Source organism: Trachemys scripta, chromosome 2, assembly GCF_013100865.1.
Source record: "Trachemys scripta elegans isolate TJP31775 chromosome 2, CAS_Tse_1.0, whole genome shotgun sequence".
Taxonomy (NCBI): Eukaryota; Metazoa; Chordata; order Testudines; family Emydidae; genus Trachemys; species Trachemys scripta.
Window position 1 is genome coordinate 209,543,385 of NC_048299.1, and position 17,971 is coordinate 209,561,355.

At 41.3% G+C, this 17,971-nt stretch overlaps 1 protein-coding gene across 1 annotated transcript in view; it reads right to left on the bottom strand.

Annotated features, from left to right (window-relative positions):
- The window catches only part of CCDC178 (coiled-coil domain containing 178), a 287,835-nt gene that overhangs the window by 181,688 nt on the left and 88,176 nt on the right, over positions 1-17,971 (bottom strand). Inside the window, exons 12-13 of the mRNA XM_034759571.1 lie at positions 3,565-3,710; positions 1,897-2,056 (exon numbers count right to left, since the gene is read on the bottom strand). Coding sequence (XP_034615462.1) covers positions 1,897-2,056; positions 3,565-3,710 — 306 coding nt within the window. The remainder of the gene's footprint in view (positions 1-1,896; positions 2,057-3,564; positions 3,711-17,971) is intronic.

Here is a 17,971-nt window from a genome sequence, read left to right on the forward strand (position 1 = left end):
ACATATATGACGGAAAGCTGTCACCTCTACTTGTGTGGATTGAGCCCAGAGGACTGTGAACCAAAAGGTCAGATTCTTTTTGGACATTGGTGGCACCGTGATCACAGCCAGGAAACCAAGAACAACGTTCCTGAACTTTACAGGGAAGACAAGTGAGTTCTTCAGATATGGGACTGTTAGGTTGTTGTCAGAACTTACAGACTGGATTGATGGGAGGCAGATACCAAGCTCTGGGCTCAGGGTTACAGCCAAGTTATTCAGTGGCATCCCTTGTGGCCAGTGCAGGTGAGACATTCCAAGGGTCCTGCTCTCAGATGTAAACATGAGATATGGTTGGATCCTATTAGTCTTCAGAAAAAGGGAAAACCTTAAGTATCCTTCATGTGTATCCTCATTCCCCTTCACAGGGACAGAGCAAGAGGGTGAATCCCCAGGGTTAGGCTGAAGAGGGGCAAGCCTGAATACTGGTTATTTGACATGTTATCCATTTCACACTGCACTGATCCCAAATAAATGCCTGGTATTTGGGGGTTCTCCCATTAAAGTTAACAGTTAATGAAGTTGCAAAACTTCTACTTTTAAATCTACCTCTGTATTTATGTTCATTCTCCTATGTGTTCTGATCAACACAGGCTTTGTAGAAACAAACAAAACCAATTGTTAAAAAACATAATGGGCCTTATTCTCTACAACACTGTACCAATGCAACGTGAGCACAAAGCACTACTGCCACTCTTGTGAGTGGAGTGATTTGATATTTCACATTCACATGTATTACTTTGCACAAGTGTAAATACCTGCCGTGTGCAAAGGCAGGAGAGAAACAGGTCTAATGTTAACTGAAATGTTTCATAAATTGTTTTGGTAATATTTGAATGAAAAAAAATCTTACTTTGATTTCAACAGTCCCCTGGAGTGTTTGCAATTAAAATACTGTACAGTATCACTGTGCTGGAACATCAAAGCTGGAAAGTGAAACTAACTAAAAATGACAGTAAAAGTGATTAGTCTATTTTCAAAGCCTATTCTGAGTGAAGTGCAAAAACTAAACAAGCAATATAGTGTTGAAGAGTACAATAAAGTAAATGTTATAAATTCTGTCAAATTTTAATAATCTAAGATTGTTTTGAACATAATTGAAGATAAAAATATTAATCAGTGTTCTTAGAACCATGCAAGTATTTTTAATATCATTTGTATGCAAAGCACAACAAACAGAAATTAAATGTTGTCAATGACAAAAAAGAAACAATGTAATTTTTCTTTATCTTAGATAGAAAAGTTAAAATGTGAGAATAATTCTTCAATATAGAATTTAGGGAATTTTACAGTATCTGATCTCTTGTAAGAGTTTTGTAGCTAAAGCAACTGTATTTTCTAAACGTCTGCTTCACTAGGCCCTGATTTTGCAATTAACTCTACACAGGCTCAGGGGGTCCGTCTGCTTGGTGCCAAATACAGCATCAGTGCTCCAGTCAAATTTCATATAGAAGATGCCATTATGGAATATTTGTTGCCTTCCAATTTATAAAGTGATAAAAGATTTAGCATGTTCATTGCTTTGCAGAACAGAGGTCAGGAAAATGGAACGGGAAACACTTAACAAATTAAACATACATGTAAAATTAACACTGCAGAATCAAATTAATAACTGTATACTTATCCTAAAGGAAGTCATTTAGGTACGTCAGGACCAGATCCTACAGTTCTAACACAGAAAAATAGCAATGGACGTCAATAGGCGGTGTTACTTGCATATTGCCAAGAAGATTGTGCCCTTATATGCTGAAAATTTAATAAAATTGTGCTAAAGTATTTAAAAGACGTCAGTAACTAACCAGATTTAAGTGATGCCATTTTACTTCTGTTAAACAAAACAGTTCTAATAGTACCCACCTTCATCTCTTCCAAATTTTTCTGTCTAGTCCATAGTAATTCTCCATATGTTTTTTCCTCATGCTGTATTCTCTTCTCATATTTTTCTAATTCATTCTGGAGGTAATCAATTATCATCTGATTTTTCTCCTGCTTACAGCTAACAGCACTAAAATTTTCCCTTTAAAAGAAAAAAGTTCTTAATTAAAATTAAAATACTATAAACTGATTTTTTAGTCTTACCTTACATAGTTTAATATTTAATTTTACTGTAGACAAAAAGACAAATCTCACATATGTTAAGATCCATTTGAAAAACCATATAGAACCATGTGATAGATATAATTTATGTTCTTTAGAATAACCTTACATGTACTCTGCCCACTAGTTCATCTCCATCAGACTACTAACATTTAAAACTCTCAGTAACTTCAAAAAAAGCTTCTACTTTAAAAATATCAGCTGTCCTGGGAAAGGATCACTTTCCCCTCACATAGGAAGTTTTCCTCTAAAATTATACTGGGGGTGTGAGATGCAGAACAGTCAGTAATAAGCCCAGGACCAATATCTGATGACTCACCAGGGATAGAAATGAGAGCTTTTAACCACTGAAAAAAGCTTTCCAGTGGGATACAGTATTAGTTTCTAGACCTGGTCAGTCCTTGGACATTTCTTCTTAAAATTGCGCCTTTTCGATTAATATAAAAGGTATGTTAGGCCATCTTTAGAGGTTTCTAAAATGTATTTGTTATAATTTTCCTTTCCCTCAGAGGTCTGTACATGAGTACTCATGTTATTAATGGAGCCACATTTTCACACAACAGGATATGAAAAATAAAATATAGCAAATTAGGGGTCCTATAGATAACATAGCATTTGATCATGTAATTAAAGACTGTCATAATGCATATACACAGGGGACAAATAAAGGTTGAACAGGAAACCTTAAGTCTGGCATTTCCTAACTTTTTAGTGCTTTACTTTGTAACCTAAATGTTGTTTTAAAATAGCTTTTTTGGGAGAGGTGGGGTAATGCAATTTCCTTCATTTTTTTTTTTTTTTAAAAAGCAAACTGAAACACTCAAAAATCCTGCAGATGGAAGTGAACGTGACCGCAGGAAGGGAGTTATAGTGTGTGGAGGCAAGGAACTCTTTTTTCATGACTTCCCCCATCCTGTAAGTAACTTTGCAATTGAACAGCACACAGCTATTTTCTCTTTGACATTGCACAGCAGGCTCACCTTTATCCTGGAGAAGAGTAAGCCTGCTTTGCAATCATCATATATGGCCCTCCAAGGCTTGCGTGGCCTAGAAGGCTACAAGTATTTTCAGCTGGATAGGGCCCTTGGAGACTATTTTCAGGACTCATCAGTCACAGTAAGTGTAGGTCCACATTTCTTGAAACAGAGAAAAACCAGAACATAAGAAATCCTCCATTAATTAAAGATGCAACTGACCATGGATTTTATTAGATTTTGGAAAATAGTCCTGATGCCTGAAATACCATTTACCAGGCAGACAATTTATCTTGAATGTCCTCTACAAATGCACAAAACCCACAAAGTATAATCAAACAAAAATACTTTCAAATTATTGATAAAAACTGCATTATATTTACTATAAATAATACTTTACAGATAACATAAAAGCTACCTTTTAAAAAACTTTGATAGGAATGGAAATTCTTACCTCAATTCCATGAGGGATTTCTCTGTAGTTTCAATTTGTCTTTGCTTTGTCTCTGCTAATTCATTTAATTCATGAATTCTGTTTTGAAAATTTTCAATAATGTGAGTGGTTTCATCTAGCCGACTGGTAACATCTGAATATTTTTCCTGGAAACAAAGAAGAAAACGTGTGAGTGTATATATACATATATATATACAGTGTGTAAAATAGGGAGGGCTAGATTTCTAGATATTGTATTTTAAGTGCACAATTATGGGCAACGATGCATGAAACTGCATACCCGAAGACACAGAACTGTTTTCAGAAGTGCTGTTGAAGCACTTAATGCAATTGAAATAATTTTGTTTCTTTAAGGGCACAGTTTTACACATTAAGTTATTGTTCCTCAACTTGTTGCACAACCTTGCTATTAATGTTTATACCCTCACAACTGCATATTGAATAATACCTTCTTCATTAACAGACACATCCTTTCTTAATCTGTACACTCATATACACAATAAACAGCTTCAAATAATTCTGTTGTCCTCTTCAAACAAACAGTGGCTTGCATACACAAAAACATCAATAGCAGGTGAAAGATAAACAAAACTTTTCACACATGGCCCAATTCTGTGTCCAATGATTTCAATGGATGCAGGATCAGGATCCTAGGTAGCAACTTTCACCTTCGGTTATCAAAATAATAACAAATGTTAATGGAGTCTTGCAACATCTCCATGAAGTGTGGTAGAAAATATTCTCCCAATTTTACACATTAGGAAACGAAGGCACAAAAAGTTAAAACCAAAATGTGTGTGCTTTAAAATAGGCAACTACTCCACACTTAGGCAAGTATCGAAGAGACCTGATTTTCAGGGGTACTGAGCAGTTGTAGCTTCTACTGGCTTCAGTGGGAGCTGTATGTGCTCAGCACCTTTGGATTTCAGTGTGACATTTCACTCTATATGATTTTATAAATATATGCTAATGAGTGAATATAATGTAACTGGAATATGCTTCATGCAAAAGGTCTCTTGTAAGGTATCATTACAAAGCTTATAATCTACTGAGTGTGGTCATCCTATTTGTATAAATGTATCACTCTTGTATCTAAAACTAGAATTATAAAATATAACACTGAGGGCCTCTTGTAATTATGCAAAGTGCGGGCCATTAATGGTGGTTTGGAATCTTGATGGCGTCCATCAACCAGTTCAATTGACTGTGGATGGCTCTGTTTGCAGTCAAACCTTCCTGTGAGTCAGGCTCGGAGGAATGAAGGCTTGAAGTCTTACAGTGACGTGATCATGTCACCTGAATTGGAATCCATCTTTAACCTGGTGTCTTTCCATTGAGAAGGAGGGGGTGGGAACCCAGAGAGGGACAAAGGATTTCCGCCTTATGCAAAAGATATATAAATGGGCGGAACAGAACAAAGGGGAGAGCCATCATGAGGAATCCCCTAGCTATTACCTGAGCTGGAACCAGGACCGGCTCCAGGGTTTTTGCTGCCCCAAGCGGCAGGGAAAAAAAAAAGCCACGATCGCAATCACGATCGGCAGCACTCCAGCTGCAGCTCCACCGCGCCGCTTTCTTCTTCGGCGGGAATTCGGCGGCAGGTGCTTCCCTTCGAGAGGGAACCGCCACCGAATTGCTGCCGAACAGCCCAACGTGCCGCTCCTTCCCCTTGGCCACTCCAAGCACCTGCTTGCTGGGCTGGTGCCCTAGAGCTGGCCCTGGCTGGAACAAGAGCTGTACCAGGGGAAAGAATTGTGCCCAGGCCTGGAAGGTGTCCAGTCTGAGGAAAAAACTTACTGAAGTATCTCTAAGGGTGAGATTATCTGTATTCAGTTTGATTAGACACAGATTTGCGTGTTTTATTTTATTTTGCTTGGTGACTTACTTTGTTCTGTCTGTTACAACTTGGAACCTCTTAAATCCTACTTTCTATATTTAATAAAATCCCTTTTTACTTATTAATTAACGCAGAGTATGTATTAATACCTGGGGGAGGCAAACAGCTGTGCATCTCTCTCTATCAGTGTTATAGAGGGCGAACAATTTATGAGTTTACTCTGTATACAGGGTAAAACGGATTTATTTGGGCTTAGACCCCATTGGGAGTTGAGCATCTGAGTGTTAAAAACAAGAGCACTTCTGTAAGCTGCTTTCAGTTAAGTCTGCAGCTTCAGGGCACAAATAATTCAGACCTGGTCTTTGTTGGAGCAGATGGGCGTGTCTGGCTCAGCAAGACAGGGTGCTGGGGTCCCAAGCTGGCAGGAAAGCAGGGGCAGAAGTAGTCTTGGCACATCAGGTGGCAGCTCCCAAGGGGGGGGTTCTGTGATCCAACCCATCACAATCAGTATATTTATTTAATTGTGTAAAGATACAGGTGCCTTTAGACATAGGTCAAAACTTTCAAACAAGAACTGTTTCTAAGTTACTTGTTCCATTTTACAGGCAGTGGGACAACTGAGAGTAAAAAATAAAAATCCTGAACTGCAATCCTCTTTTCTAATCCATAGATACATTGCCTCTCAAATGCATACTGAGACCAAATTGTTTAACTTAAAATAGGAACAACAGTTTTCACAAAATACTTGTAATTCACCATGGATATTAAAGTATGTATAGATTTTCAGATCTCCATTGTATCCAAGCACTATGGCAAGGACTATTTTAGTTACACAACTGGTGAAGAATCAGGTGAAATGCAATGGCCCCTTCTCATTTCACAGGTGACAATCAGATGGATGAAGAAAATTAAAAAAGGTTCATGACGCAAGCAAACAATACTGCTAATATCCACGGTATAACCAGGATTGCAACTTCCTCAGAACCAATGCACCAAAAGAAGAGAGCTATAGAATAACAATAAGCAGGTGGGAGGCTAGAGCTACTTTAACAGAAACCCATTTTACATGTAGGGAAAAATTACAAAGAGTAGCTCTAGTAATCCATACTAATGGACTCTAAATAGCAATGCAAATGAGCTGAATTAAGGAGGAGGAAACATACCTCTTGATTACATGCACACACACACACACACACACACACACACACACAATTACAGCCCTTATAAAGCACCAGAGAAAAGTGCACCAGTCAACACATTAATACCCAAACTATAGGGTTTAGCAAAGGAGCGCATGCACTTACGAGTAATCTGCTTCACAAATCTCTTTTTCAGATGCTTCCCCGTTTCTGTCCAGATGACAGCCTGATACTTTGGTCTGATGGACTTTTACTCTTAGAGGAAAAAGATCGCCTCCGTCCCTCCCCCCAATCTTGGATATATACCTCAAAGGTAACTGAAAGAATCCATCCAGAAATCAAATCTTCATAAGGTACTTTGCCTCTAAGGGTACATCTACACTTTGAGCTGGAGGGATAATTTTCAACTCAGGTAGACGCACAAACATGTGATTGAGCTAGAATGCTAAAAACAAAAGTGTAGCTGTGGCAGAGTGGGAGGCGGGACAGGCAAGCTGCCCAACTAAGTACGTAGGGTCCTGGGTGGGATTGTACTCCAGGTAACTAGCCCATCCCACAGCCTCTACTGCACTTCTAGTTTTAGAGTGCTAGCTCAATCAAAGCTAGTGTGCATATGTCTACCCAAGCAGAAATTACACCTCCAGCTCAAAGTGTAGATGTACATGGAGAGATGCTCCAGAACAGACATGGAGACAATCAGGTGATCTTGTCAAACAAACCTGTCATTCTTTTATGGCTGGGGTCGGCAATCTTCGGCATGCGGCCCATGAGGGTAATCTGCTGGCGGGCCGTGAGACAGTTTGTTTGCGTTGACCATCCACAGGCACGGCACCCTGCAGCTCCTAGTGGCTGCGGTTCACTGTTCCCGGACAATGGGAGCTGCAGAAAGTGGTGTGGGCCAGAGGGACGTGTTGGCCGCTGCTTCCGGCAGCTCCCATTGGCCAGGAATGGTGAATCGCAGCCAATGGGAACTGCGGGGAGCCATGCCTGCGGACGGTCAATGTAAAAAAAATGTCTCATGGCCCACCAGCAGATTACCCTGATGGGCCGCATGCTGAAGGTTGCCGACCCCTGTTTTATGAGATTATAAATTTGGTTGATAAAGGTAACTACATAGATCTAGTATACATAGACTTTTGTAAGGCATTTGATACAGTATTGCACGACATTCTGATTAAAAAAATAGCACTATGCAATATCAACAAAACACATGCCAAACGGAGTAAAACCTGGTTAACTGACATCTCAAAAAGTAATTGTTAATGGGGAACCATCATGCAATGGGAGTGTTTTTAGTAGAGTTCTACAAGGATCAGCCAACACTATTCAAAATTTTCATCTATGATCTAGAAGCAAATATAAAATCACTGCTGATTTTAGGGGATACTGTCCATATTTGTTAAACTTCCTTTCTTCATTAATTTCTATACCAATCCAGTTGCTTGGGTATAGTTCTTCCCTGCTAGCTAATTGAGAAAAAATAACTAAGTTTTTGACACATTATCCTTCTCTCCCTAGTACACACTGAAAGGGCTTACCAGCTCAGAACTCAGCTGAGACTTGGAAAGCAGTTCCGGTAAAAAGAATGACCTTGAACAATTGTAAAACCAAGATGAAACTTTATAAGAAGATATTGTATTAATTTTTCCAAGGTGGGGGCCTGGACTGGTATCTCAAAGAAAATAAATGTTCTTACTTTTCTTCTTCAACCGTCTAATTGCTTGGGACCTCCTTTAGCAATAAAAAAATTCTACAGGAGGAAGGGATGAATGTCTTAACAGCTGCCAGCTGCATCTTTCTGACAAAGGCTGCATCCAATTATGTTTGTACAACAAATGGAGAGTTCTTGGTGAATGTGAGAGTTGATGTCTAGGTGGCCGCCTTGTAGATTTCCATCAGACACTCCAATCTCTCTTCCCACAAAGACTCCACCCATGTGGAAAAGTAGGCTAGAAATACATGCTTTCTTCTCAATCCATTTTGAAACTATTTGGAAGCTGCCTGAACTTTCCTAAATTAGGACATTGATGCAATATGAATAACACTCTAAATCTCTCAGTTCTTAGCAAAGATAAATTCAGACAGCTGTTAATGTCCAGGCAATGTAGCTGACCCTACTTGGAATTTTGTGGATTAGGACAAAAGAGTGGGAAAGGCTACTTCCTGGTTCAAATGACATATAGGAAAACCTTTCAGGAAAGGAACCTTATCTTGGTAGTCCCTGTACCTAGCAGGATAAGGCATGAAACTCCTTGAATCTTCTGGCAAAAAAGAACTGCCATTGGAAACGATCTTGAGGTACAGTAAACAGAAAGAAAGGACAGTTGTATGGTTAAGTCACTAGACCATGTAACAAAGTGGCCTTCACCCCAGTTCCCAAAAGACCCACTGCCACAACTATTCTCTTTCCAGACAGTTTTATTTTCCAACACAGGCAAAACAAACAAAAAAGAGTTCCTCAGCCTACCCTGTGCTTTAGTTCCCAAGGTTTTTTCCCCTCTCTTTACTTCTCACAGGAACTTCCTGCTGCTCCTGCTTCTTGCAGTTCCAGAGCTCTGACTCACCAGGTCTCCCTTCCCTCTAGACCCAGGTTCCCTGTTTTAACCCTAACTGGGGGTCAGTTAACAAGGCACAGGATGCACTGGCTCTGCTCCCTCTTAAAGAGCCAATGTCACCCTGGTACACTCTTCCCCACCTTGAAGACCTTGCCCACACTTAGGGCAAGTCTTACAGTCCATACCTTCACCAGGACACAGTCAATACAGCCTCATTTTCTAATCTGGGACTTTGAGGATCTGCATGCAGAAGGTTTAATTCTCTCTCAAGCTGATTAACCACCAGAAGCGGGCAACCTCTCTCTTCCTGAATCACCAGCTGCTCTCTCTCTCATTTGTAGCATGCATTCTGCAGCTACCAGTTGTTCTGGCAGTCCTCATGATGGGAGCCATAAAACTGTCCCTTGACTCCCCTTCTTCAAAAGGCCACTATTTCACCCCTGGTCTCTTACCTGCATGCTGATGAGGTCCATCTGGGTCCCCACTGTATACTGTTCAATCTGAGGTCCTGTCTGGGCATCCAATGCCCACTCTTGAGTCTGTGCAATGACCTCCTGTTCCCTGACAATCTTCTAAATCTGAAGCATGGCCAATGTCTACTCCAGCATCGAGGACTGCTATTTTCCACACTCTAACTCCACTCTAGACTGTGCTAATTCTTGTTCAGGTTTTATTGTCCGATTGATGATCTGCTGGATTTCCTCCAGCTCTTGTCAATTCTCTTTTAAGATGTTCCAATAAGCTCTGAAGATGACTGGAGGTTTCCTCTCAGCCCCTATCTGGTGTTTCATGCAATCTTCAGCTCTCTCCACCCCTTTTCTGATCAACCATTGGTTTTCTCTACCCTACACTGCTGCTCTGGATTCATGACACCTTACCTCTGTATCAGGGCTGGGAAACCGAGCCAGTCTCTTCCCAAAATCATCTGTCACAGAAGATCCTTCAGTACCCTAATATGTAGCTGACCTCTCTGCTCCTGTACTCCCAGCTCAACCCCTGCTGTGGGGTAGACCCGAATCTCACCTTGCATACCTAACACATCTCTGCGCAGATGCCAGTCCATCTTCTCTGACAATACCCCATTTCCCCAGACAAGGGTGCACCCACAATCTGAGTTCACAAGACCTTCTACCGACACTCCTTTCACTCTGACTAGTACCATGTACTACTGAACCTTAGTCCCATTAAGAGTAGACCCTAGACTATAAGCCTGGCTCTAATAGCAACACAGGTAATTGCACTCCATATTGGGCATTCTCACCTAATATCCAGACTTGCCACATCTGAAGCACACAATGGGACTTCCCCAGTCAACCCCAAAAGCACTTCCTCTGGATTGTGGGACAGACTGGGGCCCTGGTAGGTCCTGTGCATCCCCGTTTTGGGTTACTCATGACTAGTTTGCCACACAGTTCAGCCTGTCCGGCTCCTTCAGTTTCAAAGAAGGCTTCTGTTCTTTCACCTGCCTCATCTACTGATGCAGGTTGGTATTGCCTTACATCTCTGTGTTTCTATGGCTAGGACCTTCAAGAACTTCTCCAGGACCACTTGGTCCACAATTTTCTGGAATAGTATGCCTCTGGAGTCAGTTCCAGGCTATCTAAAACCTTCTCCACAGGATAGGAGCTCACCTGCTCGTTGCTCACAGCTTGGTAGGCTGCCTGTGCCTAACCCATCAGGAATAGTGCTATGGAGGCTGCCCAAGTCAATTCCCCACAGCCTGCTGCACTTCTCATTTGCTCAAAGGTGTGGAGGAAGGCCTCTTCACTCCTGGAACCAGCTCCGCCAGGCCAGGGACCAGTTGACCTGAGCTACCCCATCTCCAGTACCAGCCACATTTCCCTTGGCCCAACCACTACTTTTGCTGCTGGAAGTGGGCCTTTGCCACTGCTGCGGAAGGGCAAATTGTGCTTCTTGCCATTTTTGCAGGCTCACAACTAATTACAGGGTCATAGCCTGGGTCTGTTGCTGCTGTTTCTGTTGCCACTGTAATGCAACTATCTGCTGCCACTGTTCCATTAAAGGACATATCACCTCCTTCATTTTTCCTCATTGCTAAAACTGGTGTGTGTGTGTGTGCCAGTCAATGCTTGGAGTCCAATTTCTTCCCTATTCTAGGGACCAATCACCTGTCCATATTCTCCACCAAAGGTCACAAGACAGGGCTTTTCCCCAAATTGTTAAGAACCCTCTGCCATGACTAAAGTCTCTTTCCAGTCTGCTTTATTTTCCAACACAGACAAAACAAACAAAAACAGTTCCTCAGCACACGCTGTGCTGTTACAGCTCCCAGGGGTTCTTCCCTGTCTGTCTCTCACAGGATCATCCTGCTACTCCTGCTTCTTGCAGCCCTGACTCAACAGGTCTCTCTTCCATCTAGGCTCAGGTACCCTCTTTTAACCCTAAGTGGGGGTCTGCTAACCAGGCACAGGGTGCACTGGTCCTGCTCCTTCTTAAAGGGTTAGTGCCACCCTCCAACAGACAAGGACTCAGAAGATCCAGATTCTGTTACCAGTTCTGCCACAGACTTCCACTGTTGTCCTTAGACAAATCAAAATGAAGTTGGAATTAGAGTGAGGAGAAAATGAAGATGGTAACTCAGTACTGATGTGACCTTCATCTCATGAACTCTAGTGTTAAACACACTTTGGGAAACTACCAGAAACATTTTCACGACTAGTAAACTTTTCAAAGCAATTGTCCTGGACTATAAGCCAAGGAAAAAAATTAAAAAATTATGAACATCAGAGTAATGTCTGCCAATTTTACCCACTTACAGATGGATATTGCTGGGGAATATATTATAATAAGGACCTTTGAAGAAAAAGTAACCTTAACTGGTAATGTAGAAAAGTGCAAACTAGTGGCTGAAAGTCTGTGCTGTTGCATAAGTGTAATTCTTCAGGTCATATGTGTAACAATAACAAAATCAAAATGGCTGAGAACTTAGAAACTGGACAGTAACAGACCACGAATTCCACTGATGACTGAACTTGGTAATATTCTAAACAAAAAGAGCTTTCAGCCATGCTTACAGCTGTTTCCATTGCTTCAGACTAACTCAACAGATATTCTAGGCATCAGAATTCTGTTTGAAGGTTTTGTGTGTGTGCTGGTTGTGATGGTGACTGGGTTCACTTCCATGTGGTTTTATGTTGTGCTGGGAAAGTTGTTCGGATTTGTGAGGGTGACGAAAGAGATGTGTGCTGCTGTGAAGGGCTATGTGTTTGGGGTTATCATGTATGGTGGCTGTGCTGTTGCACAGGTCTGGCAGTTGGGCCAAATAATCCACTATCTCTGCAGTCTTCTTCATACAACCAATGAAATTATTGCATGCAAAATAAATGTAGAATAAGGTTAATGATTGGTTGAGCTACCTGTGATATTACAAGGGTCTAGTACTCGTGGCATGTCATAGATACATGTCTTACTGTAGCTATACACCGGGTGTAAAGTCAAAATGACTGACAACTTAAAACTTGGACAGACTGTGAAACCCAGTGATGATTCAACCTGGTGTCATTCTGAAGAAAAAGAGCTCTCAATTATGCTTACAGATGCTTCCTTCTCTTCACACGGGCTATACAGATACTTTAGGCTTCAGAATGACACACAGAATGTAATCTTATTATATAGCTAGTTGTAGATTGGAAAAGGAAGTATAACAAAATAGGATGAGGGTGTGTGGGAGCCCAGTCCCTGAGTCTCAATGTCTTTATGCTTTAAGAGCTCACTCTGTGCTCCTCCCTCAGTTCCCCTGACAGAGCTGACATGGTGCTCAATGAAGCTGGAGGCAGCAGTGCCATGGGGACCCTTTCAAGTACAGATACCCAAGCAAACCTGTAGCCATAGAACCTTTGAAGACCAGTGACAGATGAGCCAAATAATCTACCAATGATAACTTTTGATACATATGTCCAGTCTCTATCATCCAATTGATTTATGTGAGGAGTATAGACATTATTATGGGAAATAGGTCAGCTTTTAGGTTGACTGGTGGGTAGGCACCCACTAGGCCCTCAAAGATTCTGAAACCCTTGCTGCTTAATGAAATAAATGACCAATACATAAATTAACTTTCCCTCAAAAATCAACAGTAATCCTATTTGGGTACAAGTTATGGAAAGACTATACAGCAATTCTATAGACTAGGGTGTGTGGAAATACCCTTCACAGCCCCCTCCATCTGCAGGGATAGAAGCGGGAGTGAAGGGAGGTACTGAGACTTGGTGGCGGGGGAGGCAGCCAGCTCCAGGCTAGAAGGAAGGGTCCTGGAGGTTCCTATCTGCCCCTGGACTCATTCCAACCCCTCTAGGTCCCACTCCCTGGCCTGATCCAGGGCCTGCAGCAGCTGCTCTAGCCCCTCTGGGTTTGGCTCTTATCCCAGAATGTGGGAGTTCACATGGAAATGGAGCCCCCCACAACATTTCCACTGTGGGGGCACTGCAGCACCCAGCCCTCACTCCCGGCCCCCACCCCAGTTCTACTGCCCCTGTTTTGGATCACCACCAGGTTGATCTCCTTTATTTACCCCAGGGACTTCTCAGATTTGGAACCCTGATATCTGGGAAAGAAACGTATGAACCACGCAAGTTTCCAGTTTTACACATTTTATTAGCTAAAATTAAGAACTAAGCAAAACCATAAAACAAAACATATAAACATATCAAATTTGAATAAAATGGATTATCACATTAATCTGATTATCAGGTTGATTAAACCACATCAAATAAACTAACAATTCCTTAGAAGATTTTAATTATTTGAGAAGGTAGTAATCTTGTTTAGCTATTAGCCTCAAAAGTAACAGGACATTATTAATTACAATGCCAATCATATTTATATTCCAGCCAAACAGCTGATACAAGGAGCGTCAAATCACACCCCGGATGATACTAATGTTGAGACTACAGCTCCACGCCAATTAAGGCAGTCTGCTCAAATTACTGGTGGTTAGATAACAGTCAATCTTTCCCCACCCTGCCTGCTCACACCCTGAAAAAACACCATAGGTTTATATGAACTATTCCAACACAACTGAAGATTGCACAGCTTGTTACATATGATATTCAAAGACAAATTTAGGTGAAAGTAATAGGATTTCTCAGGATTAAACACACAGCTCCTAATTCATTAAAAATGTGTGTGTGATCTTGTACACAACACGTTTATTTAACTTAGGGTTGTTTTAGATATTTGAGGAACTATTTTATAGGCAGAGTTCTCATACTCTGTGACTTCTATCCACATGCACACTCACTATCAGCCATCTGCTGGAGCTATACAACAAGTGCAAGAATGCTGAGGTAGAGGAATCCCTCTACTAATAAAAATTAGAAAAGAAAACAAAACTGAAAAGGTTGAGAATATATTTCTTAAAGGAACCATTTTTAAAATTAATTTTAATACAGACTAATTAATTATCTTACCTTCAAATAAATCAGAAAATTCATTCTATATATAAAAAGAGTAAGTGCTGCAAATTTGAGGTTCATATACTGTATTTTTCATACATAATAAAGAGGTTAAATTCCTGTGTTCTGTGTCAAGTGCAAATCAGAACTCAGCCTTAACTATGCTTCATAATGTTGAGTGTGCCACACATTACAAATACACTATTTTAGGAGTGTTTTAGACCCAACCACATGAGCCACAGCATCAGGGGCTCATTCACCTGCACATCTCCTAATGTGATATATGCCATCATGTGCCAGCAATGCCCCTCTGCCATGTACATTGGCCAAACCGGACAGTCTCTACTAAAAGAATAAATGGACACAAATCGGACATCAGTAACATACAAATGGTAACATACAAAAGCCAGTAGGACAACACTTCAATCTCCCTGGACATTCCATAACAGATTTAAAAGTAGCCATACTTCAACAAAAAAAACTTCAAAAACAGACTTCAAAGAGAAACTGCAGAGCTACAATTCATTTGCAAATTTAACACCATTAAATTGGGCTTGAATAGGGACTGGGAGTGGCTGGCGCACTACAAAAGCAATTTTCCCTCTCTTGGTATTGACACCTCCTCATCAATTATTGGCAGTGGACCATATCCACCCTGATTGAATTGGCCCTGTCAACACTGGTTCTCCACTTGTAAGGTAACTCCCTTCTCTTCATGTAACAGTATATTTATGCCTACATCTGTAATTTTCACTCCATGCATCTGAAGAAGTGGGTTTTTACACATGAAAGCTTATGCCCAAATAAATCTGTTAGTCTTTAAGGTACCACTGGATTCCTTGTTGTTTTTGTGGATACAGACTAACACGGCTACCCCTTTGATACTTGATTTCTGAATGGTTTGGTACTGTCCAAATAACAGGCTAATGCCCTCCTGACGTCCAAGGTATGGAAGACAGCTTCCTGCCTCATCTGATGTGGTTTCAGAAAAAAAATGGAAGATGAATAGTCTGGTTAATATAAGATTAAGATGACACCTTATGTGGAAACTTGAGGTGTGGTTGTAATGAAACCTTTTCCTTGAAAAACACTGCAAAGGGAGGGTTTGCCATTAAAACCCTGAATTCTCTGCCTTTCTAGGCAGAAATGATGGCCACCAAGAAAGCTGTTTTCATGGACAGGTGAAGCAGCAAACACATAGCTACTGACTCAAAGGAGTACTTCACAAGGTAATTAAGGACAAGGTTCTAGTCCCATACTGGAGTAGGTTCTATGATCTATAGAAAAAGATTAATCAGTCCTCTGAGGAAACTTGACATTGTGGGGCAAGCAAAAATTGAAAAACCTTCCACAGACAAGCAAAAAGCTGTTATAGCTGTGATGGGGTCCCCGGAGTGCAACCTGGACTGTGGGACTGCTGAGCCCTAGAAACCCACCACCCTGGGCTGCCTCTCACATTGTGATGCTGATGTCAAGCTACAAGCCTCCCGCAGGCACTGCACTCATACGGATATCCACAGGCAGGGGCACACCCAACTGAGTTACATGAATGATCTTCCAGTCACTCATGAACCATCAATAGGGATGCTCCAGCAAATTCCCCCCCAGCTCTCCAGTCTTGCACCTCAGAACTGTACCATCTTGCACTGGTTAGAAACCTGGTCTTCGTAAATTCATTACCTAGTTCACCACTTCATCAAAGGGAAGTGGACATTAAGAAAATAAAAAGCAAACACACATTCTAAATCCTAAACTTTTAGTCAAGCGAGAGTTGAATCAAACAGCTTTTCTCACCCTGTCAGATGGTACAAGGAGGTTACGGTTCCTCAGTACACAAGGTGGGACCACCTTCCAGCCTGGGACCAAATTTCCCCAGTTCAATATCTTTTTCTTGCAGACGTTTTTCCAGGTGCTGAGATGAGGGGGGAGAGAGGCCAAGTGATGATGTCCCTGTCTCTCTTTTATACTTTCTTCCAGCTGCTAGAAAATTCCTTGCTGTGATGTGGGTAGCCAACCCCGCAGTGTACATGCCTTCTTCTAGAAGCCCCAGGGAAAATGGACTGTGTGTTGATGAGCCATTGATGACCATCTGGCTGGTGATGGCTACTCTTTTGTTGTAACTGAAAGGCTGGCCGTGGGCATTCTCAATCTCACAACATATTTCAGTAGCATATATAGCAATACTTCATAACTTCACACACGGTAGCACATACAGTTCAACATGATATTAATGTTCTACAGATTAAGACACTTAAAATTATATGAATCTATGATATTAATGTTCAACAGATTAAGACACTTAAAATGATACCTCACAAGGTATAATTTATACAAAACACATCATAATAATATCACAGTGGTGAATATGAGGGTTCCAGGGTACTACTCTGAGGTACAGAGCGTCACAATAGCCACCAAGTGAACAATGATGGAACTCATAGCGAAACCCAATCTTTTTAATTCTAGCAGGTAGCCCAGGATGGTGGAAAGAGAAGATTGAACAAGAGAGAATTAATGACAGGTACACCACTAGTGAAATCTCTTCCATTTCTGAAGGCAAGTATTTATCATAGATTTCTTCCTGCTGTCTAACAACACCTGCTGTACCTCTGTTGAATAGGAAGTCTCTATACCAGAGAACCATCTAGGAGCCACACCTGGAGTCACAGAACTTCCAATTTGGGATGAAGCACCTGAGTATCCCGAGACAACAGGCAGCAACTGACTGGAATGGTCAGTAGTGGACGAGAAACAAGTCGAATCAGTGAAGGAGACTAACTGTGTCTCAGCCAAGTAGGTGCAATCAATACGACCTTATCCTTGTCTTGCTTGATCATGCTGAGAACTTTTACGAGCAAATAGCATTCGTGGATAAGTGTAAAGAAGACACCTTACCCGTGAAATAAGGAAGGCATCTCCTAGTGACTGAGGATCAAGTCCCCCTTTTGAGTAATATTACTTGCACTTTTTGTTGGTGACGGTGGCAAAAAGTTACACTTTTGAAATCTCCCAGGTTAGAAATATGCTGTTGACTACTTGTGAATCCAACACTGGGAGAAGTGTCTGCTGAGTTAGTCAGCCAGGGTGTTCTGTATACTCAGGAGGTAAGAAGCTGAGATGACTATCTAGTTGGCTAGGCACCAATTCTAGAGTTTTATCACCTAAGCATATAGTGAGGGGAGCACACCCTTCCCTGACAATTGATGTAGAACATGCAGATTATATTGTCTCTTGCAATCTTGAAAGATTTGGCTCAGACCAGTAGAAAGAAGTGAGTGCAAGCCTTCCTGACTGCTCTCAACTACAGATAATTGATGTTCAGAAGACTCTCATGGGGAGACCATTTGCCTTAGATGGTGTGTGGTCCCAGATGCACTCCCCATCCCAGAGGGATGCATCTGATGTAATAACGATGGTAGAAAGAGCTTGAACTAAAGGAATTAAATGAACTCCCATACAGGA